Source organism: Perognathus longimembris, chromosome 2 (assembly GCF_023159225.1).
Source record: "Perognathus longimembris pacificus isolate PPM17 chromosome 2, ASM2315922v1, whole genome shotgun sequence".
In the NCBI taxonomy this organism is placed as follows: Eukaryota; Metazoa; Chordata; class Mammalia; order Rodentia; family Heteromyidae; genus Perognathus; species Perognathus longimembris.
Genome location: NC_063162.1, coordinates 119,086,838 through 119,111,364, shown reverse-complemented (window position 1 = coordinate 119,111,364; position 24,527 = coordinate 119,086,838). Strand labels below are relative to the sequence as shown.

Genomic DNA, 24,527 nt, shown 5'->3' with positions numbered 1-24,527 from the left:
CTTCTCATTTAAGAGTTTTCATGCAAGTTGCCATAGACAATACAAAATCTGAAGAGAAAATTAAGGGGGTAACACCTTCAGAAAGAAAGGTACTCATTACCTAATTATGTAACTGTAACCCCTTTGTGCATCATCTTTACAACAGAAAAAGAAAAGAAAGCTAATGGACATTAGAGAATTTCTTTAACTGCAGTTCAACCATATTTTCTATCATCCTAGCACTTTCTGCATTTTTTTTCTCCATTGCTTTCCCAATAGACTTTTCTAAATATATTATTTTCCTGGTGTTGTATTCTACTATTTGACAACTATTGTAGACTATTGAATTGTTTCTTTTCTGATTACACTTTGCACATGTTGCTACCACATTGCCTTGACACACACACACACACACACACACACACACACACACACTTGTGTTTCTATCTTTTACACGCGGGGACTAATACCCATCAGGTCAGGTTTCATCAAGGTGCCACTTTTATGCATATGTTTCTCTCTACTCACTAATATTACACAGCTGGATTTTTGCCACCAATTTAGGTTTGTTTTCTGCATGCCTCCTGACTTGTTAAAAATTACATTACTCTTCCAGTGCTTTGGTTTACACTGAATATATATTTGTAGTGTTGCAAGTTTCTCTACTACATTGAATATTATAGTGGCTGCTCTAAGGTTTACCATGTATGTCATAACTTATCAGAGTCTACTTTAAGTTTAAACTAACTGTGTTCCAATATAATGTAGAAATGTTAGAGCCATGTATCTGTTTTCTCTTTCTCTTTTTAATGCTATTATTGTTCTACAAAGAATACCTATATATGTTACAACCTCAAGAATGTACTTGTAATTATTACCTTCTATAATTCTGTATATTCTAAAGAAGTGAAGGCAAGAAAGGAGATCAATTATATACTTACAACTTTTGATACTTAACTTTCGTAGTTTCTACTTCTGGTTCTTTTCATTTGTTCCCATGGATTAAAATTACCAGTTAGAGTAATTTCCTTTGCCTAAATACACTTTTGTGCCCACCTACCGCCTTGTGCTTTTATTAATAATATATAACGTTTCTATATATTCTACTTCCAAAAACACAATTATAGGCATAGTGTTTTATGCTACTACATTTTAAAAATCAAGTAGAAGTACAGAAAAGAAAAGATTCACACTGTTTACTCTAGTTATCTATTTACTTCTATGTCTATTCTAGTTACATATTTACCTTTAGGGCCTTTTTTTTCTCTCATATAGAGTTTAATTACTCTCTGGGGTCACTTATGATCAACCAGAATGTGATTTAGTGTTTTTGTTTTTTATTGTTTGGGTGGCAGCAGTGGGAACCGAATCTAGATCTTGTATATATGCTAGGGAAACCCTCTACCATGAAGCTGTATTCCTACTCCCAGTACTTTAGTACTTCTTATAGCAATATGGTATCCCAGTGATGATTTATATGGCCATTTATAACCTTTACTTTGAGAGATAATTTTGCTAGGTCATGATTCTTGCCTAACATTTTTCTTTGAGGACTTTGAACATGTATCCCATTGTCCTCTGATCATCATTGTCATTGCAGACAAATCAGTTGCCCAACATATTGAGGATTCCTTGGTGTGAGAAAATTAACTTTCTCTTGCTGCTTTCAGGATATTCTCTTTGTCTTTAGATTAAAGCATTTATTCTGCAGTGCATCTGTTAAACACTGCTTTCATCTTACCTGGAAAGTGGTGAGCCTCTTGATTTATAAATTGAAGATTCCGATAAAACTTTAGATGTTTTCATCTAAATTTATTTGGACATTTTTTTATGCCTTTTTTCTTACACACCCTTCCAGCAGTGCCATTATAAGAATACTGATTTTATTAATTGTATTCCACATAACTTTGAAGAGCTTTTCATTTTACTGCATCCAATTTTGTCTCTGATCTTCATTCCATCTCCATTAATCTATTTTGAAGTTTGTGAAGTTTTCCTTCTGTCAGTTGAATGTACTGTTATGCTCCTCTACTTTTTTGGCTCCAGTTTCTATATTGAACCCTAGAATATACATTTGGTAAAAAATGGTGTGTGTGTGTGTGTGTTGTGTATGTATGTATATATAATGTGTGCATATATATACATACACACATACAGATATACACATAGGTATATTGTTTATATATGTACTTGTTTATATATTATACATAATCATATATCATGTGTAGATATAATATAGTATCTATACATACATATTTGATATCTCTATTTGATGAAGTTTAGTCATAATATCTTTGTTTACTTACTTAACCATGACTTCCTTTAGTTCTGTGAAAAAGTATACACACTTGCATATGTACACACATATGCACACACACACCACACACACACACACACACACACACACAGTGCTTTGAAGACTTTGTTAGATCCATCTGTTTGTTCTAACAGTCAATTTGTGTTGCCTGCTTTTCCATTGCATATGGGTTAAGCTTTCTGTTTTCTTGGAAACAGGCTTAAATAATACATTGTAATAAGTCTGGTACTGGCGAGTCCTATCTTCAGGTGCATCTATGCTCTGCTGTGTTTATTTGTTTGGTTGTAAATAGATTACTCTGGTAAAATATGTTCTCTCATCTCCACACATAGTGTGAGGCTTGGATACTGCTCTGCAGTTGCCCTGGTGTGGCTTGATCATGTGCAAAGTTGTTCTGGAATAACAGCTATTCAGTTTCTTTAACATTTTCTTTCCCAGACAGCATCAGTTGTGAAGTTCCACTAGTTTTTGACTGTCTGCTATATGTATTTACTAACACCCCAACGTAAATTTTTCTACAAATTGATCCCATCAAATTCAGACTTAGTTGTAGAAATAATTTTTGAAATCAGAGTTTAAGATTGTATGACCCAGGGGGGTTCCTCCTAGCCGCTTTCATGCTTGATTCTTTCTGGTGACCTAGCTACCTGCTCTGTGTTTTAGTTTATCTGACTAACATATCTACCAGTCTCCTCTTAAGTGCACCAAACTATGACCTTAATTACTTTGAAAGTATCTTTGGTCCTGCACATTGTCACATTCTGTTACAAATGAAGTCAGTATCCTTGGGAGAGATTTTGTGCTGTTTTATAATCTGCCATTCTCTTTCAGCAGTCTTTGGGCCATGGTTCTGAAAACTTGAAGGGTCATGGTGCCCTCTTCTCTAAGGCTATGACACTTTTGCCTCAAGAACTGGGCATGAGGGAAAATGGGGTGTGGCAGCAATCTCTGGTCTACTCAGCTGGTTTCTGCTAGCAGGGAGCCTCTGCTTTGCACATGAGCAAGAGTGATAGCAACATTGGGGCCCATTATTGGATCTCAATATTCTCAGCATGCTGTACCCAGAAAATAGTTTTTAAGAGTACAAGGTAAAATCAGACCATCCTTTAGCCACCTTCTTACATACATCTTCTTTATTTCCATTAGATAGTATTACTGCACAGTAAACACTTACAAGCTGTTTTGCTCAATTCTAGATCACCCCAGGCTACCTGAGTGATTTCCTCCATCATGCCTCTTGTTATGGCCAGATAGTTCAGGCCTGTGCCAGTCTAGGGATGGAGACAGGGGCCTGGTTGAAAGAGAAACATAATATTTCCCCAAGACAGAAATCACATACTCACAACTTCTCCGTTAAAAAAAAAATCACAGAATGAATTCAGCCATATTACATGAAGAGCACTCCCTGCTGTCTGAAGTACAAGGAAGATCTCCTCTCCCTTCTTTCTTATTCCATTCTTGCAGTGATGTCTAGTGATTACCCTCTTTGCATTGTGTAGGGCATGAAGGCAAAGAGCACACACCCTGCCCTCAAGGAGATCACAGTGGAAGAAAATCACATGCAAATGCAAATTAAATATAGCACAATCTAAAGGGAAGTTCTGATGCTGTTCACAGCACGCAGAGGGATGTTGGCAGAGGAATTAGCAAGGAGCTGACCTTGAGCATGCTCTTGAAGGAGGCACATTCCAGGCAGAGCACAGCCTGTGCAAATGTCTGGATCATGACCCTGAAGGCCCCCTTGCAAAGTTTTTGCTATTATTTTCTTTAGATGTAAGAGGAAAGGATGGGAGGGAGATGAAAAGAGGAAAGGGGCCAAGATGAAGTCACAAACCTCCCATTCAGAAGAAACCATGAAGAAAAGAAGAAGTTCAGAAATTCTTCAAAGCTATCAATCCAATGTAGACATTTCCCTTGCCTTCCTTCAGTTTGGCTGACATATTTCCAGCAGGTTAAGGAATTCTCAATACCCATGGGGCCACCGAGCATCTGGACTTTCTAGAGATTTCTGGCATGGTTGTTATTCAGCTGCATTTTCTGGGTGTCTATTAGGAGCCAGTAATTTATTTATTCACTGTAATAAACTTGCCAAAGACTGGCTCCCTGCCCTTGGGACCTCACGGACAGTCCAGAGAAATAATAATAGGAAAAGCAGAGGATGTTTGGCAGGGAGCCATAATTTTTTTTTTACTGTTTTGGAATAAAAAACATGTGTTTAAAATGTTTTTGGGGTAGAGGTATCCTGCTCCCAATTCGTGTTCTCCATTCTGTCTTCACTCCCTGAAACTAGTTACCAAAGTAGATCAGGAAAGTCAATGTTGTTTGAAAGAACATGAGGACTTTATTCCTAAGTCTTCATAGTTTAAAGAAAGTTTGTAGTATTTCTTGTAACAGTTCCTTATATCACAAGTGAATATCACCAGGAAGAGAATATTCATTGTGGTGCATGGTAGAGAAAGAAGGCTTAAGCTTGGGTAAATCAAAACTAACTTCCATTTCATTCTAAAAAAATAAAATAAAATAAAATAAAAATGGATGGGAAAGTGAATGTACTGTAACTCCATCAAGACACTGAGAACATCCGTTTGAATATCATTAAAATTTCCTTAGAAAAATTGTAAGCTAAAAAATAATCACCATCCTTTAAGTGTTCAGTGCAATCAAAAGGTAAAAGGGGTTTTAGAAATATGAGTTGCGAATATTATCCATCCAAGAGTCAAACTAAGTCACAAAATACTGTATTTGGCTATTCTCTGCCTCTCTAAGTCTGCATTTTTTTCATGAAGATATTGTCCTGTTTCCTATCCCAAAGTGCGAGCTGCCCAAAGCTGCCACGTGCTAGGATTCTGGTATAATCACCCATTACATTGCTGGCTCTCCTGCCAACTGCACTCCATGACAGGTGAGACACAGGCACTGGACACCCTTTGCAGCTAGGCAGCTGGGTAGCTTCACACAGCCAAAAGCCAAAGTGTGCCAATAGTAAGAGGTCAGTGTGCTCAAATGAAATCTAAATGATTTCCTGTCTAAACCAACCAGGGAGTGCTTTAATGATAAGAGTCAGTCTGCTATGGTAGCTAGCTTTATGTTAGCATCTGTATGGTGGAATTTGAACTGCCTAAATATTCCTCACCACAAGAAAGCTCTATGAATCCTGCTAACAAAACAGAAAGAACTTTTACCAATAGCTGAGAAATAAATTCCTCCTTCCTGGCATTTGGACCACAACATAATGATGGTTCCCAAGCTCTCTGTACGACAATAAAATGAAATGTGTGGGCTTTTCCTTTTGATGTATTCCAGTTAAAAAGTTTGGAGCAGATATATTTTCACCCTTAATTTATTAGCCCTTGTTACTATTCAGTAACTTTTCCAGTATCTTAAATGTGCACATTAAAAACAAAATATTTCACTCTTTCTCCTATTTCAGCTGTATAATTTTATGTTATAGGTCAAATTTTGAGCTAAATAAACATACCTCTGGCATTAAATTAACTCAAAAAATGTTTTTGTTGGCTGGTAAAGATCTTTTTGTTGTTGTGTGTTTTAATTATCTTTCTGTTCTTTTCTGGAAGCCCAAAGAGAAGATCCTCAAAGGCTTTTTCTGTGTGTTTTCTGACAGCTTAAAACACAGGCTCCTTTGATTGGCTTGTTTAAATTTTCACCACCAGAGGGTGCTATATGTTTTTGTCTAAATTCATAGTTGGGTACAAGGCTTTAACAATGGAAATCCTGATACCAAAAAATTATAACATTATAGCTAAGGGGAGGTTTTCAGAAAGCCTGTAGGTGGCACTAAATCTCAAAAACTAAGACTTCGCTTTTGATACCATGAATTGTAAACTCCAATTGACAATCTCTATAGTTTGCCCCAACAAAACTGCTCTGATTTATAGATCTGCTGCAGAGCAAGTAGGACATGTGAATCACTTTCTCATCCTTTTAGTTTTTATCCAATATTTATCAGATAACAACGATTAGCCCAAAATTCCAATGCTTTTCTTTACTATACCAAGCAAAGGAACAAGCAGAAAGGATTTGTTTTGTTGTGTCAACAATGTCACTTTCCAACAGTACAACTTTCACTTTTTACCAATTTTTTAGCACAGGTATCTCCTGCTTTCAAGTACTTTTGCTCTAGCATAATGCCTTACTTCCAGGGAGTGTTTTGATTTTTCAGCTTCAACATCTATTATTTGTATCCTTTCATGAGTCATGATTTATGTGTGAATTTTCCACTGGATATTTTTGGTATACACGAAGAAGGTAGAGAATTCATATCCCATATACCCATTGGTCCTGGCATGGAAAATAATTTTAAATTGAGATCAGAAATTATGATGTGTCATCTAAATCGTCCAGGTGAGCCAGGGTTCAGCTTCATTTATCTGTGAAGATGTTGTAAAGATGCTAGGCTTTGGAAGCCAGATAAGAACTCTTTCATGGATTCTCAATCTGACTATTATAGCAGGAAAATAGCCATGTTAAAGGTAGTTGTGTCCTCATAAGGCTTTATTTCTAGAAACAGGTGGTGGACTGTAGTTTGATGATCACTGTAAGCACAATTCTTATTGTCAATATTCACAAGTATGTTTGTACATTCATGATTTCGACCTTCTTCAGAAAAAATTGAAGTAGTGTTATCTTGCTATTTAAAGTCGGTGGATGCCTTAGAAGAGAATCATTGAATTTACTCTCCAGAGAGATCCAAATCAGAGCCAAAGGCACCGTTCTTTGAGTCATTACATTTCTATCTTGTCAAATCTCTTATGGCAAGATAGGAAATCAGCCAGAAAGACATTGCTCCCTGGTAGATTCTGCAGTAATAATACAGAAAGTAAATGGAAGACATAGCTCACCTTCAGATTGGTGTGTAGCAAGAGGAGTCTGGGTTTCCTTGGAGTAGGATACTACTTCCCTTGGCAGGAAATCCACTTGGGTAACCTTTGACACACCCAGCTTATGCAGTCTTCGTCTGTAAGCAACAAAGGGCAAACACTTAGGGAAGAAAGACATTCATTTTGGGCAAGCTGTCAGGGACAAAAACAAAGCACTGAAACAAGCAAGCCCAAACACTTTCAGCTTCAGGACCACAATAAGGAACTGGTATAGCCAACTTAGGACACTTGGATCCTTGGCTTGCTTTGGCCCTAGTAGGCTGGGGATATCAGATAGGCCTTTATGCTGACAATCAGCTTTCCTGTTGAAAGTCTTGCTCCAGCCCAGACACATCTCTTCCATTCTGATCATATCTAATGCTACATGGTGCATGCATTTGTAATGCAAGATCCTTGTTTCTTAGGCAAAAGAGTGGAGAAAAAGTGAAGTAATCCTGAGATTTGAAGAGACGTGGATTTCTAAGTAGAGTAGAATGTTCTTGGAAGCGGTGGGAGGATAGCACTCCTAGAGGAAGTATGGGAATTTTCATTTCCCCGGGGGAGGAGCTATGCAGATCAGGAAGCTCATGTGTTTAGAAGATACATTAATAGAGCACAGCGGAGGAAGAGGACAGTAGGCTCAGAGGGACACATGTAGGTTGGCATTCCCAAACTCACTATCACCATACAAAAATTTTTTTTGAACATTTATATACGCTTCGAGTCTTTCCAGAAGTTTTTATATCCATCCTGTCATCTGTCTTTATGACATCCCTGTGAAGTGTAGGGGCAGATATTATCATACCTGATGAAGGAGGTGAGATCCAGTCTAAGACATGTGTCTAAATATATTCAATTCATAAATGGTGAAATAAAAATACTACTGATCTCTCAAATGCACAAATTATTCACCCAGTCCTGATCCCTTAGTTTTCCATCAAGCCAACGAACGTCCTCCCTAAAATTCTTAATGATGAGTTCTAAGTCACATGAAACCTCGGAAGCTTTCTGAAGTTACCCAGGAAGCAGCCAGTCATGGAGGCAGCATCATGTGTGGGCAAACCCAGAGGCTTTCCCTATTTACTATGTGTGTGCCTCGGCTTCCTCATCTATCCATGGAAATAATAGTAGTTCTTAGTATAACTGTTACAGGTGATATATAGATACCACATATATAAGGTAAATGCCACATATGTTTTAGCATTCATGTGTACATAATTTACACAGTCATGCACATCTTAATTTCTAGAACAGTACTTTTAGTATAAGGATTTAGTAATAGTATGACATATTCTATTTTTGTTTTTTTGGTGCCAGTCCTAGGCTTGAACTCCGAAACTGAGTGCTGTCCTCAAGATATTTGCTTAAGACTAGCACTCTACCATTTGAACTACAGCTCCACTTCTGGTTTGGGGTAGTTAGTTGGAGATAAGACTTACACACTTTTTGCCCAGGCTGGCTTTGAATCTCAGCCTCCTGAGTAGCTAAGATTACAGGTGTGAGCCACAGGAACCCTGACAATATTACACATTAAAAAAAATCTTTCTAGATGTAGAAACAAGTGAATCTCTGTGAAACAAAAGGAGATAAGGGTGTAACAACCATTTAGCCCACACTCCACATTCTGGATCTCACTAAGATAATAGAAATAATACTGATGACATGAAAGAAAATGCATATTGGAGCTGGGAATATGGCCTAGTGATAGAGTGCTTGCCACATATACATGAAGCCCTGGGTTCGATTCCTTAGCACCACATATATAGAAAATGGCCAGAAGTGGCGCTGTGGCTCAAGTGGTAGAGTGCTATCCTTGGGCAAAAAGAAGCCAGGGACAGTGCTCAGGCCAAGTCCAAGGCCCAGGACTGGCAAAAAAAAAAATGCATATTATGAACAATAATTCTTTTCTGTGATTAATCAGGACAACTAAAATGAAATCTAAGAAGTACATCAAACACATATATGAAAACAAGTCAAGATGGGAAAGAAGGGAAGGGTGACATTGTCCAAAAAGAAATGTACTCATTACTTGACTTATATAACTATAATCTCTCTGTACATCTCCTTTATAGTAACAATAACAATTTTAAAACTGAAAAGTAAGAAGAAAGAAAACAAGACAAGCACAGCTTTAGAGAGCAACAAGGCTGGCTGTCTATGCAGGCAGTAGGCCTGACCATAGTTCTACCTCTAACATGAGCCTGAACTATAGGAGCTCAACATGGAAAACTCTGCACCACAGGAGTACAGAAGAGACTGGACTGGGTTCCTCATGCTCCCACATAGATGGGATATGAAACTTTAATGATGATGAAATAAGAAATACATGAAGTGTACCTGGAAAAAATAATCAAGCCAGGTAAAAGTCTCAAAATCACCAAAGAAGAAATCCATGGCATTCATTTCCTCCACTGTCCACCAATCAAATGCATCTTCCTGAACTCCCCACACTTCTCCATGAATCCTAGGTCCTTTCCACCACAAGCTCCAGAAATCTACCTCCAACAACGCAAATTTGACCTGCCCTGACAGATACAGGGAAGTCATCCTTGTGAAATCACACTCCTGGGAACCCATGGGAAGACCAAGGATCTCCAGCTCCAGAGAGAGCTGCACTGCAGGCAGGGATTCCAGCACACCTGGCATGTAGGACATACTGTTTTAGGGCTAACTTTTGAGAAGCCAGGGACAGGCACTGGGCAGCAGAAAACCAATCTGCAGTTTGTAATTTGCCATCTTAGTAAAGCGAAGCAACCCAGAGAGTCAGGATCTAGCATAAAGAACTCAAACACAAACTGCATTCAAAGCCCTGTGCTGTCACTTGTCAGCTAAATGAATGGTAGGTGAAAACTTTGGACTCGTGAGTGACACAGTCCTTTAAATCTCATGTTTCTGGTCTATCAAGTGGACATTTACTGAATTGTGAGGATAAAACTCATACCTGGAAAGCACAAGTTTAGTGCCAGGCATAATATATAGCTTTTGGCTCGAGCACCTCTACTTTTAGTAGATCTCTTTGGCTGACTATGAAATCAAATCAGAGAAGGGAAGTTTATAAATATGTATAATTCTTTGAGTTGTAGAATATCTCTGCCAATAAAACGTAAAAAAAAAATCCCTAATTACTTGGTATGGCACATGTGTGAATTTTAGCTAATTGGAAAAGACCATTTCTTTTTGTTGTAAGAAGAAACATTTTGAAACTTTTTGCTTTTCACAATTTAGTTTGGATAGATGAGTTCATCAAACCAAATAAAATATTTTTTGTTTTGTAATGAAAAGTTTCAATTTTCACTGATGTTGTCACCCTTGTGAAATCAGGGTCCCAACTCAACTCAAGACATCAAACACAAATAAAAGCTGTACTGTCATCCTATAAATCTCCCTACTGACTGACACCTTGATAAATTTGGGGCTGTCATGCTAGAGGGTGAATCTATCTCAAATGATTTATAATTTTGAAGAAACTCCTTATAATGCTTCCTAAACATACTGAAAGATTAGTGTATATTTGTGTGTAATCTCTAGATGAGGCTGTTGCATTCATATTGCTTTATTAATATTTTGCTGTTATTTAAAATCTATTTATAACATGCTAAACATACCTTACTTTATTCTCATTAATGTTTAATATCCCATCTCAGTTTCACAGATGAGAAAAGAGGCTCAGTGATCCTGACACATTTGCTTAAAATTATAGATGTTGTAACTTATGTTATTAGCTTCAAATTCAAGGGCAAATCCAAGGGCCATGTACTTTAAGAGTCTCATGATCTACCCATTGAGCAGGTAGATGTTGATCTATGTATTTTAAAATGGTATTGTATTGGTCTTGCTCTCCCATTTTTTATAACAAGCCACCCATGGAGACACTAAAACCAAATATACTATAGATCCAAGTGCATGTGCTCATTTTATAAGTATGAGAAATGATCTCTGGTCAGTGTCCTGCCCTATGTTAGGCACAAAATGGATCTTGGCTATATACACTTCCTACCATTCCTAGTGGGTCTAGAGAAGGTGCCAGAAGGGGGCGCACTTTCACCACAAAGCCCTTCTACCTTCTCTCTCCAACCCAGCCTGCCCGGCGCCCTCACTGCTGGAATTCTGGGCTCACATGTGGCAGATGATCCATAACCCATGAATTCATACAACCTTGTAATATAGAGCTTCCTCAGCTTCCCTAAAATATTCCTGCAGTTTTATCAGCTGAAAAATGTGTACAAATAGGTCCAGTGGATGAAGTGTACAATAATTTTCTCTGAAAATGTGACCGCTATCACATTTCTTATTTTTATTCAAGGCCTTGACAGCATATCATTCCATTTCTCCTTTTTCTAAGTCTGGAGACTACTAATCTACTTGTCATTTTCACACCAATGCAATAATGCATTATGTGGTCTTTTGCAACTGATTTCTTTAACAGTTTAAAGTCTTCCAAGTTCATTGGTGTACAAATGAACATATCATTTCTGTTCATTGATGATTAGTATTCCACTGGATGTACATACGTTACTTTTAATCCATTCATCAGTTTGTACATATTTGAGTTCTTCCCATCTCTGGTCATTATAAATGTTCTCAATTTAAAGATTTGTGTATAAAGTTCTGTGTGGATATATGCTTTCAATTCCTGTAGGTTTGTGTATAATAATACAGGTAATTCTATATTTGACTTTAAGGAATTGTTAAAAAGTTTTTCAGAGTGACGGCACCATTGTATACTCCCTTTTGCACTGTATAAGATCTAATGGCTCTACTTCCTCCTCTGCTGTTTTTATCATGTCTTTTTAAAAATGACAGCATCCTAATTAATGTGACATGGTACCACACTGTGGTTTGTTTACACTTTTCTGATGACTAATGATGCCCATGATTTTTTTTCAGGCACTTACTGGTTATTTGAACAATTTCAGCTAATTGCTTATTCAAATTCTTTGCACATGGGGCTGGGAATATGGCCTAGTGGCAAGAGTGCTTGCCTTGTATACATGAAGTCCTGGGTTCAATTCCCCAGCACCACATATATAGAAAATGGTCAGAAGTGGCGCTGTGGCTCAAGTGGCAGAGTGCTAGCCTTGAGCAAAAAGAAGCCAGGGACAGTGCTCAGGCCCTGAGTCCAAGGCCCAGTACTGTCCAAAAAAAAAAAAAAAATCAAATTCTTTGCCCATTTAAAAATTTGCTTGTTTTTTTACTGCTCAGTCCCAAGAACTTTTTATATATTTTCAGTTGAGTGCTAGTGGCTCACATTTGTAATCTTACTCAGGAGGCTGAGATGAGCAGGATCAAGGTTTGAAACTAGCCCTGGTCAAAAAAAATCTTCCAGACTCCATCTCCAATTAACCAGCGAAATGTGAGACTGGGAGTCTGTCCCATGTGGTAGAATGCCAGTTGAGAGCAAGCAGGCCAAGCAAGAGCCTTAGTACATGCCCCATTACAGATACATAAAAACGGACATGTTTTAGATATTAGATCCTTATCAAGCATATAACTTTGAAATACTTTTTCTCATCCTATGAGTTTATGGGTACTTTATTGATGGTGTCTTGAAGTGTAGAAGTTTTCAATTTTAATGAAACCCAACTTGAATAAATGTTTTATTGTGCTTTTGGTATATATCTAAAAAGTCAATACCTACTCCAAGTTTCTGAAGGTTTATACCTGTTTTTCTCTGACAATTTTATACTTCTAGCTATTATAATGTAATCTTTGGTTTATTTTGAGTAAGTTTTTTTTTTTTTTTTTTTTTTGCCAGTCCTGGGCCTTGGACTCAGGACCTGAGCACTGTCCCTGGCTTCTTCCCGCTCAAGGCTAGCACTCTGCCACTTGAGCCACAGCGCCGCTTCTGGCCGTTTTCTGTATATGTGGTGCTGGGGAATCGAACCTAGGGCCTCGTGTATCCGAGGCAGGCAATCTTGCCACTAGGCTATATCCCCAGCCCTTGAGTAAGTTTTTGACCCAACTTCATTCTTCGCATGTAGACATCCAGTTGCCCCACATTTAATTTTTTCTAATATTCAGTGGCAAGAGAAGCATAGAAAGGCAAGACCAGTCTTATTTTAAGAATGAATGATACCATTTCTGACCTATCATTGATACTGGGAGGTAAAGTTACAGGACAGAAGTAGCCTGACAGAAAGATTTTAAAAACCATCGGAATATAAAACTCTGGACATAGGAAAGTCAGAATTAAAATGCACATCACTCACTTAAGAAGCTCTAAATTCTGTAAATTGCAAAGCACAAAAGATTCTCAAAACTGGTTTTGAACAGTTTGGGTAGATAGAGTGGCAGAAGCAAAAGGTTGGGTCAGAAGACAGTGCAACATTCACAAATCCAGGTAACCTAAAAGAGTCATGGTAGTAATGGATAGTTTCTGGAGCAGAGAGGAACCCCGAAGCCAAAAAATAACACCAGGAACAGATGTTCTCACATAAAAGGAGTTCTTTGGCCACATGCGCAAACAGATCAAGGCCAACGTTGTTGTTGTTGTTTTAAATGTCTACATTTAGTCTAAACTCAATTCTACTGATTTTTCTTCTTGCTTATTCACATGTGGGAATTTAATCCTCAAGATACATTTTAGAAATACAATTAGAACATAGAAATGGAACCAGGTACTTGAGGGGATGTGTGGGATTGGGAAGAATGGGGGAGAATGCTGGAAGGAGTTACATTGATTGAGATGCATTTTATCATAAACTCATGAACTGAAACCCTTTTGTTCTCTCTCTCTCTCTTTCTCAGCTTCACTCCTTTTCTTCCTCCTTTCTGTCCTCCTTCTTTCTTCCCCACCCCACCTTATTTGCCTTCCCTTCCTTCATTTCTTTCTTTCTTTTGTTGTACTGAGATTGCGCTCAGGGCACCATACTTGCCAGGCAAGCAGTTTATTACTTAAATCATGGTCCAGTCTTTACAAATTTTCTCAAGTAAGGTTTTGTTTTTTAAATTTAGAGATGAGCCACTCATAGTGAGAATGATAATGGTGCCATTTTCTGGCACCCTATTTTATGTGAATGGAACATTGCCCTTGACAACTGCCAAAGAAACTGCTTTGGTTAGTGTCGTTTCTCAGCAACCGCACACCATGTTTGAGCAAACCACTAGGCCAAGTCCTTGCAATACAGAGAGAATGAAGAAATAGATATAAGCACCATAAGGCAAATAAGGATGAAAGGAAGCAATAGGAAGAGCCAATATTAGCAAGTATCATAGCAAATGTACAGATAGGGAAATGAGCAAATTAATATGTGTTTGGAAAAGTAAGGTAGGTTTCATTAAGAACAGAAGATCTAGTTGGAATCTTGAAATACAAGCAGGGATCAGTTAAGTGGAAAGAAATGGGGACCATGTTCTGGTAGATGATCTTACATATACAAAAATCTGGGAACTAAATTTACAGTTTAGGCCTGACAGTTGAGTTTGCAGAATATAAGTTTGAGTTGAGATGATTTTACAAAGGTATTTATTGAGGCTAGATATTAGAAACCTTTAAAATATTGAGCTAAAGGACTTGGAATTTGTGAGGCATACTTGCAAACATTTGGAATCTCAGACACTTTGGGAGGTGAAGATAGTGCAGTTCAAGGCCAGCATGGGCAAAAAGTTAGCAAGACTGGATCTCAACTATGATCTTATTACTGACAGTTGAGCCATTTGAGTTGCACAGATAGGAAGACGGAAATCTGAGACAAGACTTGGAAAAGGTATGGTTTTATTAAAAAAAAAACCCTAAGGAGAAAAATGGCTAGGGGTATGGCTTAAGTGGTAGAACAACCGTGTCAAAAGCATGAGGCCGTGGGTTTGTTGGTTTTTAACCTAGACTTTATGTAGAAACTGAGAAATTACTGGAAGTTTCTAAGATCTGATATTTGCAAAACAACTTTTAAAACATAGTAGAGTAGCAACTATGTAAAAGGTTGAAGCCCTTCTCTTTCACAGGCGGCCAGATATAAGGTGTGGGAAGGGGCTATACATGTAGAAATGAGTGTGGAAAAGGGGAAAAAGAGAAAAGATCTAAAAGCAAGGCAAGCCGGGAAGGTAGACTCAGGAAGCCAACAAGGAAAGTGGGCAAAGACAGGCCAAAAGGAGCAGCCAGAAAAAAAAAATGGAGGCTGTGTTTGTGGTCAGTTGTGAAAAAGCATGCAAACCTGGTGTAATGAGAAACCACTGGGAATGGAAAGGAAATGCTGCATTTTGGAAACTGAAAAAGTAGGGAGGGTGCACACCAAGGAAGAGCCAGGGCTGTGGTCCCCTGTAACATACCAGCCATGTCTTCTATGCTCAGAGCGCCCATTATTTTTCCCTTGGCTTTTCCTAACTATCTCAAGGAAGATGAGTTTTGATTTTTCTGTATTTGTATTTCCCAAATCATTTTCGGAAGTATTTTTTTCACTTCCATAACAATGTATTCTTACAGTGCAGAGATATTAGTTTGGCAGTTACCACATTTGTTTTTCTTAACAGCAAACTCTGGCTCAGTCAAGCACAGCCAAGGATTTGCCTGGAATTTCAGAAACACACATAAATCTCACATTTATGTGATAAAAGAAGTGAATATTGTCCTGGTTATGATCACGTTTTGTAGTGCTGGTGGAGGTTCTGCTCTTGAGTGACCACACTAAGGAATAGCAGTTTGGAACTATAAAGACAAATGAACCATAATTATGTTTTCTCCAATATTAACACAAATGACATTATGATACAAAATATTCTTTTAGGAGTGAGCTTTCATTTTCTTGATATTTTTAAACACGTTCCCATACCATTTGTAAGATAAAGCTATGTAATTATAGAATTTTTCAAGTCACTGAGTACCACAGTAACAGCATACTTCTTAACAATGGGCCTTCATTTTTCTGAAGTGGAATGAACAAGAACATTACCTTTGTGGAAATGTATCTGTAATTGTGGGATAGAAAATATCTTCATAAGATTACACAAGATTCTTTAGGGCTCTGAATAAAAGCTAGCAAGTAGTAGCATCCTGAGGAAAGTATGGGAGAAATCATTATTGTACAAGATAAGCAAAGTGCTTCCTTCCTCTCTCATGATGAAATTCTGATCAGATCCATTCAAATCAAATGGTTAATGCTTCATATGAGTCGAAACTCATCTGTAGTTATAGGCTCTGAAGTATATTGTACTATTGCATTTTGAATGACATTAACACATGTTACAAGATGCTGTTCCATGTTTCAATTTTTGTTAAAAGTGTGATTGAATTTATGAAGAGGCAGACATTGCCAACTTGCCCAAAACCCACAGGATTCTCAAGAAAAACATAGAACAGGCATTGTTACATGGGAAACCTTGAAAGATAATTCAAACCAGAGGCCTAAGTAAAGCATATGAAGATATTTTACAGGGTTCTGCATGTGGTAAAGTGATTGCCTAGCATACATAAGACTCTGAGTTTGACCCCAATCACCATTAGGAGGAAAAGGAGAAAGAGGAGGAGAAAAGAAGGGAGACGAGGGGAGGGGAGGGAAGAAAAGGGCTAAAGGAAAAGAAAATCCCCCAAAATCAATGGCACATTTATTCACTTCCCAGTCAATGTAAGTACTTTCTCTGATATTTTCTTTTCTTTGATTTTTTTCCCTCTCTCTCCTTTTTTCTTTTGCAGAGGATTTCTATAGAGCTATGCTCATCTTAGCCTTCTAAGTGTTGGAATTACAGGAATACACCAGCACACAATCAGCTTTCCTATGATATTTTAGCTTTGTGTTTTATCCTATCATCTTATTTCAACCTTCCACTATTTTCAGTTTATTTTATCACAGTAGTGTCCAGAAGCAAAACATTTTCAGTACATTTCCAAATATTTGTCTGATTAAAACTTATTCATTTGCAATTCTCTTGAAAAGACTTTTAATGTCACATTGTCTCCACTATTTGCTGCTATTTCTTTGTTGGTCACACAGTTAACATACAAATCCAGAACCAAGTGACAGAGCATTTGTACTTTGGCCCAAGATGGAGTAGTGGAGACTAGATTTACCATGGATCTGAAACAACCATAAGAACAGGTGGTAAACTTGGTGCCAGTGGTGTGCATCTGTAATCCTAGCTACTCCAGAGGCTAAAGTCTGACTATCACATTTCAAAGCCAGCCTGGGCAGGAAAGTCTGTGAGATTATGATCTCCAATTAACTGCCAGAAAACCGGAAGTGGAGTTGTGCTCAAAGTAATAGAGCACTAGCCTTGAGCAAAAGAGCTCAGGGACAATGCCTAGGTCCTGAGTTCAAATCCCCCATACCAACAAGAAAAATAAGCAGGTTGCCTAATGCTTGATTGGGAGAGAAACAAGGTGAAATACAGCAAGTCCCTATGTGAAAGAAAAGGAGCCCAGGTACTCAAGCATTTTGAATTCACAGGACAAAACAGCAGAGGAAAACTGCACACACCAGAAGCCTCGATTTGCAAAAGGCTTCTCTTGAGGATCCATCTGAATCTTTGACTAGGGCATCTGTGTGAGCAAGCTACCTGAGACCCAGGAAAGACTCTGCCTGAGGGTTTGTAGGAAACAGTACTTGCATTCCTACAGGGGAAAGAGCATTGTCTGTACATTGGAAAGCCCCATAATTTATAGGGAGTTGTTTAGAACAGGCATGCAAGTCTTGTACTAGCAGTAGGAATCAATTGGACCAGATACTGTTAAAGAACTAGTTTGGAGCAAATATTCCTTTATAAGAATTATCAAAATTACTCATATGTGAATATAACTCAATAAATGGTATTTTCTGGAGTCTGACTATCTTTTTTAGTTATATTTTTAACTATCTTTAAGTAGTTATACAAAGGAGTTTCCATTCAACAAATGAGTTTATAAGCACACTGCATCTTGATCAATATCACTCATTTTTAAAATGTCTTCTTTAACTCTACAATGTTTCATCCAACACCACAGTAGCATATCTGATTACTTATCTTTTTTAATATCAAAAATCATTGTCAAAAATCTTAATGATAGGTTAGTATTATTTTTTGAACTGTTTTTCCTTAAAATACAAAGTCTTAACTGTAGACCTCAAAAAGATAAAACAGTTTTTAAGTGAATTAACTGTACTTCAGAAGAAATCTCAGGAGATGTATAGGGCTTTAAGTATATCCAATATCCAGCAAAGTAATATTCATGCTGTCTTCTGTCGATAAGAAAATCACCAGACAGGTGTGAGAAGATCAACAAGAGGGCAAAATATGAAGTACAGAATGCTCTGTGTACCCATGGATGTATCAAATAAACACACGAATCAATTCTCTTTGAGTGTAATCCAGAAGCAAGTTCAGAGACTCTTTGTACTCTTGACAACTGAGGAAACTCCCATGAGGGACAAGGTAACAAGCATTACAAGAAATGTATCCAATGCCTAACGTATGAAACTGTAACCTCTCTGTACATCAGTTTGATAATAAAAATTTGAAAAAAAATAAAATAAAATCAGTAGGATAAGCTGAGATACATTCTCACCAGAAATCCTGCCTATGGGACCAGATCATGCAATCAGAAGGCCTCCCTCATCTCTCAACTTCTCATTCATTCAAACTCTACACATCTAGGCCTCTAAGTTCTATAACTGTCAGGAAAAATTAATGCCTAACGTGCCTATCTCCGGGAGATGATGAGATCCAGAATGCACTAGTTTCCTGAAACTGTAGAGATAAAACAAGAGCTTGGAACAGGTATCACGTGTTTCCTATTTCTTACCCTCTATCTCAGCACACAGTTATAAGACAATAAAGACCAGTTTTCCGCTTTGCAGGAAAAGTTTATTTTGCAGAGCAAAAGCTCTGACATTTCTAGCTGTTATCCTAAGGCTTGGCTTCTAACTAATCTGCATTTGGAGGCAGTTACGAGTCCCCTGAAAGTGAAGTCACACCTGAAATGTTGTTCCTCACACCAGCTGTGCTCTAGAGACTAAAGACAAACAAAGCTGTATCTTCTCTCCAAAAGGACTTGGATTATGCTGTGCAACAAGTGTTAATTTTCAAATTTATATGAGAGTCTGGCTACCAATGTAACTATTTTCGGAGCTGATGGACTAAACATTTATTGGTTATGTGAGGTCTACATAGAAGAAGCAATGGTCCCATATGGCTTTTCCCATACTTCCTCCAGCCATATAAGTCTTACTAATAAATCCTACTACACCATTTGTACCTTAAAAAATCATTATATTACTCATCTAGTATCTCAACTTTTGCAGTATTTACCCAAGGATTTGATTTCCAGCTTCCCAATGGAGAGGACAAGGAAGGCAAGTATTAGTTCCTGGGAGCTTGAATAAATGTGTGGATACTTTTTGGAGGTCCCCTCCTCCCCAAAACCTTCTTCAGTAACAAGAGCAAGCCTCTATATTCTCCGACAAGTGCTTGAACTACCTATCCCAGCCCCTTTCCTGAGTCACTGAAGTGCTAGTGGGTGATCAACTCTAATTCCCAGATTCTTCCTAAAAGAGAAGGAATTAGATCATGCATCTAGAATCCCAGAATTTCCAGCTACTACCTTAAGAATCAAGAGGCTTATTGTATTCTAGTGTCCTAGGAGCTACTAAATAAAAAGCAAACAATAAAAAGCTAACACTTTGGATGAATACAGAAGCTTAAGAAACATTCAGAATCTCTGGCTGAAGTAATGAAGGAGGGCCGCGCTCCGTCCAAGATCAGGCTGTGAAGATGTGAAGACAGTTTTGTCAAGTGTGCAGAAACCAACAAGAGAGTTAAGGAAAATAAAGAAAAAGGGAAATATATTCCAAATAAAAGAAGATAAGTACATAAAAATAAAACATAAAGAAGCAGATATTTGAGTTACACAATGGAGAAACTAAAAATACTGACCAAAATTAGGAGAGCAAGGCATAAACAAAGTGAGAATCTCAATGAAGTGGAAAGGAGGGAGCATGATGGGGCAGGGGATTGGGGGACGAAAAGATCAAACATTTATTAAGAAAATTATGGCTCAAAAGTTCGCAAATATGGAAAAGGAAATGAAAATTAGACCCAGAAAGCATCAAAATCACCAAATGAAACAAAAGAAAGAAAATGGTGGCAATATACCTTTCAATCATTTTTCTCACTAGTTAAAAAAACAGAAAATTTAAAGTTTTGAAACCAACAAGAAGGAAATGGCTTGATAGTTACAACAGTACCCCCCTCCCCCCACACACACACCTTTTTGGCAGAAACAATGCACGTCACAAGGTAGTGCTAAAAGTAATCTGGAAGGAGGACAAAAAGAAAAGCTCTGCTGGGCAATTCTATATCTGGCAAATCTGTTGCTCAAAAATTAGGAAGAAGTAGGAAAACTAAAGCAAAACAAGTTTACTATCACTAGATTTGACTTACAAGGCATATTAGAAGAAATTATTTTAGGTAAAATAAAAGAATGCTAATATCAATACAAAAGGAAAATATATGGGAAAAAATAGAATACAATTTTACTACATTTTTTCCCTCAAGGCTAGTTCTCTACCACTTGAGCTATAGCTCCACATCCAGCTTTTTGCTGGGGACTAGAGATAAGAGTTTTCATGCATTTTCCTGCCTGAGTGAGCTCTGAACAGTAATTCTCAGATTTCAGTTTCCTAAATATCTAGGATTACAGATGTGAACCCTGCTGCCTAGCCATAACTTTTAATTAAAGGACAAACTAAAAAGACAAAAACAGTAAGGTAGTTATAAGTATGTTAGCAGAGCTACAGGATAAACAGATATAAATTTTGATAACAATTGCACATAGTATGGGAGAAAAGGAATAAAATGTGAAGATGTAGTATGTGAGTGTAAAACAGATTGTTATAACATATTTTCATAAGCCTTGTGCTAGTCATTGATAATACCCATGGAAGGTAAACAAAAGAAAAAAAAAAGAAAAGGAAAAAGCTCATCAATCCAAACAATAAAGCTTGAAGGCAGTGGGAAAGAAAACAAACAAACAAGGAAAACAGACAACAGTTAACAAATTTGAACAGTTTGCAATCAACAATTAGTGGCATAATGAATTAAAACTAACAACTAAAAATATAGAGTAACTAAATTAATAAAACACAAGATCCAAATACATGATGTCTACAAGAAACTCATTCTAAATATAAGGACACATATAGGCTAAAAAGAATGGAAAAAGATAATCATGCAAACAGTAACTAAAATAAAATAAGAACTGCTAGGCTTCTATCAAAAGTCAAAAAGTCTTTAAGACAAAAATTGTCACATGAGACAACAAAGGTATTATAAATGATAAAAGACTCAATTCAATTGGAAAACTTAATAATTGTACACACACACACACTCACACATACACTCACCACTAGAGGACCTAAGTACATAATGTAAATATTAACAGAGCTGCATGGAGAAAACAGCAGCAATTGCATAATAGTAGGAGACTTTAATATTCGTTTTCAATTAGATAGAACATTAGGATACAAAACTGTAGAAAAAAATAGACTAAAAAAAAAACCAACCTAGAGAACAAATGTGGTCTAAGAAACATATATAGGATCGATCACTCAAAAGCAAAAACTAGAAAAAGAAATGCAAAATAAATAAAACAAATAGAAGAAATAGAGAAAAATAGATGAAACTGCATTTTAATAATAAATAAAAATTATAAATCCCTACTCTTAAGTATTAAGAGAAAAACATAAAATTGACCAATTTCAGAAAGAAAGGTGATTATATGTATGGATTTTAAAATATTATACTTATTTTAGGCCAATAAATTTGCCAATGAAGGTTAAATGGGCATATTACATGAAAAATACAGAATATTAAAGCTAACACTGAAAAATATAAAATCAATAGTACCTTCACTATTGTAGTTTTAAGAGTTTTCCATAATAAAGTTATAAAAGCAAATGTTTACGTGGCCAAGTATTTTGCAACCAAATATTCAATGCATCATTGGATTTGAACACATGTCACCAAAACCATGATCTATACAAGAACAAAAAAGCTACAGAATTTAAATAGGAACTTGTTGAATTAAAAATGGTTTGCTTTCTTAATGACAGTGGTGAGAAAATGAAAAAGACAGGACACAGGTTAGGAAAAATTACTTGAAAATTTTGTATCAGATAAAGGACTATTTCTTGAATACATAAAGAACTTACAAAATTCAATAATGAGAAAAAAATTCCAGTGCAATGAAACCAATATACAAGTGTTATGGTTTGAATGCAATGTCCCCACAGACTCACTTATTGATGAAGATTTGATGCCCAATACAATGCTCAGTGGTGGGGATTTACGGAAGATTTTGGATCATGAGGACTGTAAACTAATCAGTGGATTAATCCATTGACAGCTTCATAATCCACTGGCATTATGGGAAGAAAGTAGAAGCTAGGAAGTGGAACCCAGGTGGAGGAAGTAGGTTACTGGGGGTGTGCACCAGTAAGCACATATCATATTTCTTGCCTCTGTCTTTTTCATTCTCTCCCTACTTTCTGGTTGCCATGAGATGAGCAGCGTTCCCCTGTCACACTCTTCCCTTATAACACTTGTACCTCACCAGTTTGCTCCTAAGAGCAATGGAGCCAGCTGGCCAAGGACTGAAACCTTGGAAACCACGAGCTCAAGTAAGTCTTTTGTTCCTTTAATACTAACTTTCTCAGGGAGCATGTCAAAGCCACAGAATTCTAACACAATAAATGAAAAAGATTTATGCAGACATTTCATCAGAAAAAGATATTCAGTTTTAAAGGAAGCATGAAAGAGATGTCTTCAACATTATTTGTCATTAGGGAAATGCAAACTAAAACCACAATGATATAATGATTTATTGCTATATTCCTTCGATAATGGGCTTTTGTGACTCCTTTAAAATGTTTTTTTTTTTAATATTTAGTGCCCAAAGTATTGTCAAGAACAATTAATTTCCCTCTGGAAACATTATCTTTAAAACATATTACCCAACATCAAGTACTTGAGGTATTAAATTTGCTTTTTTGTTCATAGGAATCTATTCAAAACTAAATTTGAATTAAGAGTTTATCAGTTTGCCATAGAGTGAAAGATGAAAAGAAATGAACAAAACACAATGCTTTAATACCAGTCCTGGACAGAATAAACCTAAAGTAACTTGTTAGTAAAGGGATAAGGGTTAGGAAACGTATCTGTCAATACAGAACTTGTATGCCCCACTTGTAAATAAAGTTGTGCTTTGGGCTTTATAGCTTTGTTTTGGGGTAGTGTTATTTTGCAATAACAAAAATTAATATGGGGAGATCAAAAGCCACCTTTTTGTGGTGTTTGCCACAAAGAGAGCCTTTCTTCAAAGATGTATAACAAAAACTAACAGAAGAAAATAAACTTATCAAACTGCAAGTTCAACAAAAGGAGAGGAAAAACAAGGGCAGCGACAGCTCCAGCATTTCAACACAACTGTAGCAACGAAATAATACAAGGAGTAACAAAAGAGCAGACATATACCCAAGTTCTGAGTCTGACTGCAGCTGGAGCACTGAGGGGTCTGTGTCCCACTGCAAGGTCCTAATCGTGCAGCACAAAGGAAAAAGAACACAGAGAATTAACAAAAGGGGAGGGCAACATACCAAACCAAACCATGTCATTCATCAAGGCAACAGTGCATACAATACATAATACACACAGGCAACATGTTCCTCCTTCTTCCTCTCCATTCCCAGTGCTTACTGAATGGCTTAATGGGGGTTCATCTTTTCCTCTGACATCTGTTAGCTATTGGAAAATATGGTTGTTTCTATGGAAGAAAGTTGGAGCCAAATATTCAAACTATACACACACTCACACACACACACACACATACACACACACACACACACACACACAAATCGACCTTTTGCATGTTTGGGTTTGTACTGAAGACTGATTGGCTTGAGCACCTAAACTGCTCCATGAATCTCTGACACCTCAGAGCCCATCATCTCTGGGAGAACCTAGCATTTTTCATGTACCCAGAAGAGCTAAATGCAAATGAGCCAGGGAAGGAACAGCTGGGAAACCCAGCCAAATGAAGCAAAACCACAGGGTCTGACCAATAGTTGACTTCCTTGAGTCAATGTTATTTATCTATATGGATAATACTGAAAGTCATCAAAATGTCATTTATCTCTAAGATGCTGGTCTTATAACTATAGCAGAGAATGTCAATAAGGCAATTAGGGTGGTGAGTGCTTGTTCTGTGTCAGCCAACCAGGTACATCCTTTGGAAGTCAGATTACAGCTTCTGATAAGATCATAAATGCCATTTGACCTGGTTCTTGAATGGGGTGGCATTTGGACATACATTTATTTCCATCAGTACCTGGCTTATTGGACTTGCACAGCTGAGTTATTCTACTATGTTGTGTAAGGCACTGTTATATTACTTT

The 24,527-nt window shown here is 37.2% G+C and overlaps 1 protein-coding gene across 1 annotated transcript in view; it reads right to left on the bottom strand.

Moving 5' to 3' along the window:
* Positions 1-24,527, bottom strand: part of Dync1i1 (dynein cytoplasmic 1 intermediate chain 1) — a 270,153-nt gene that overhangs the window by 202,824 nt on the left and 42,802 nt on the right. Inside the window, exons 5-6 of the mRNA XM_048340062.1 lie at positions 23,608-23,667; positions 7,156-7,271 (exon numbers count right to left, since the gene is read on the bottom strand). Of these exons, the coding sequence (XP_048196019.1) occupies positions 7,156-7,271; positions 23,608-23,667 (176 nt within the window). The remainder of the gene's footprint in view (positions 1-7,155; positions 7,272-23,607; positions 23,668-24,527) is intronic.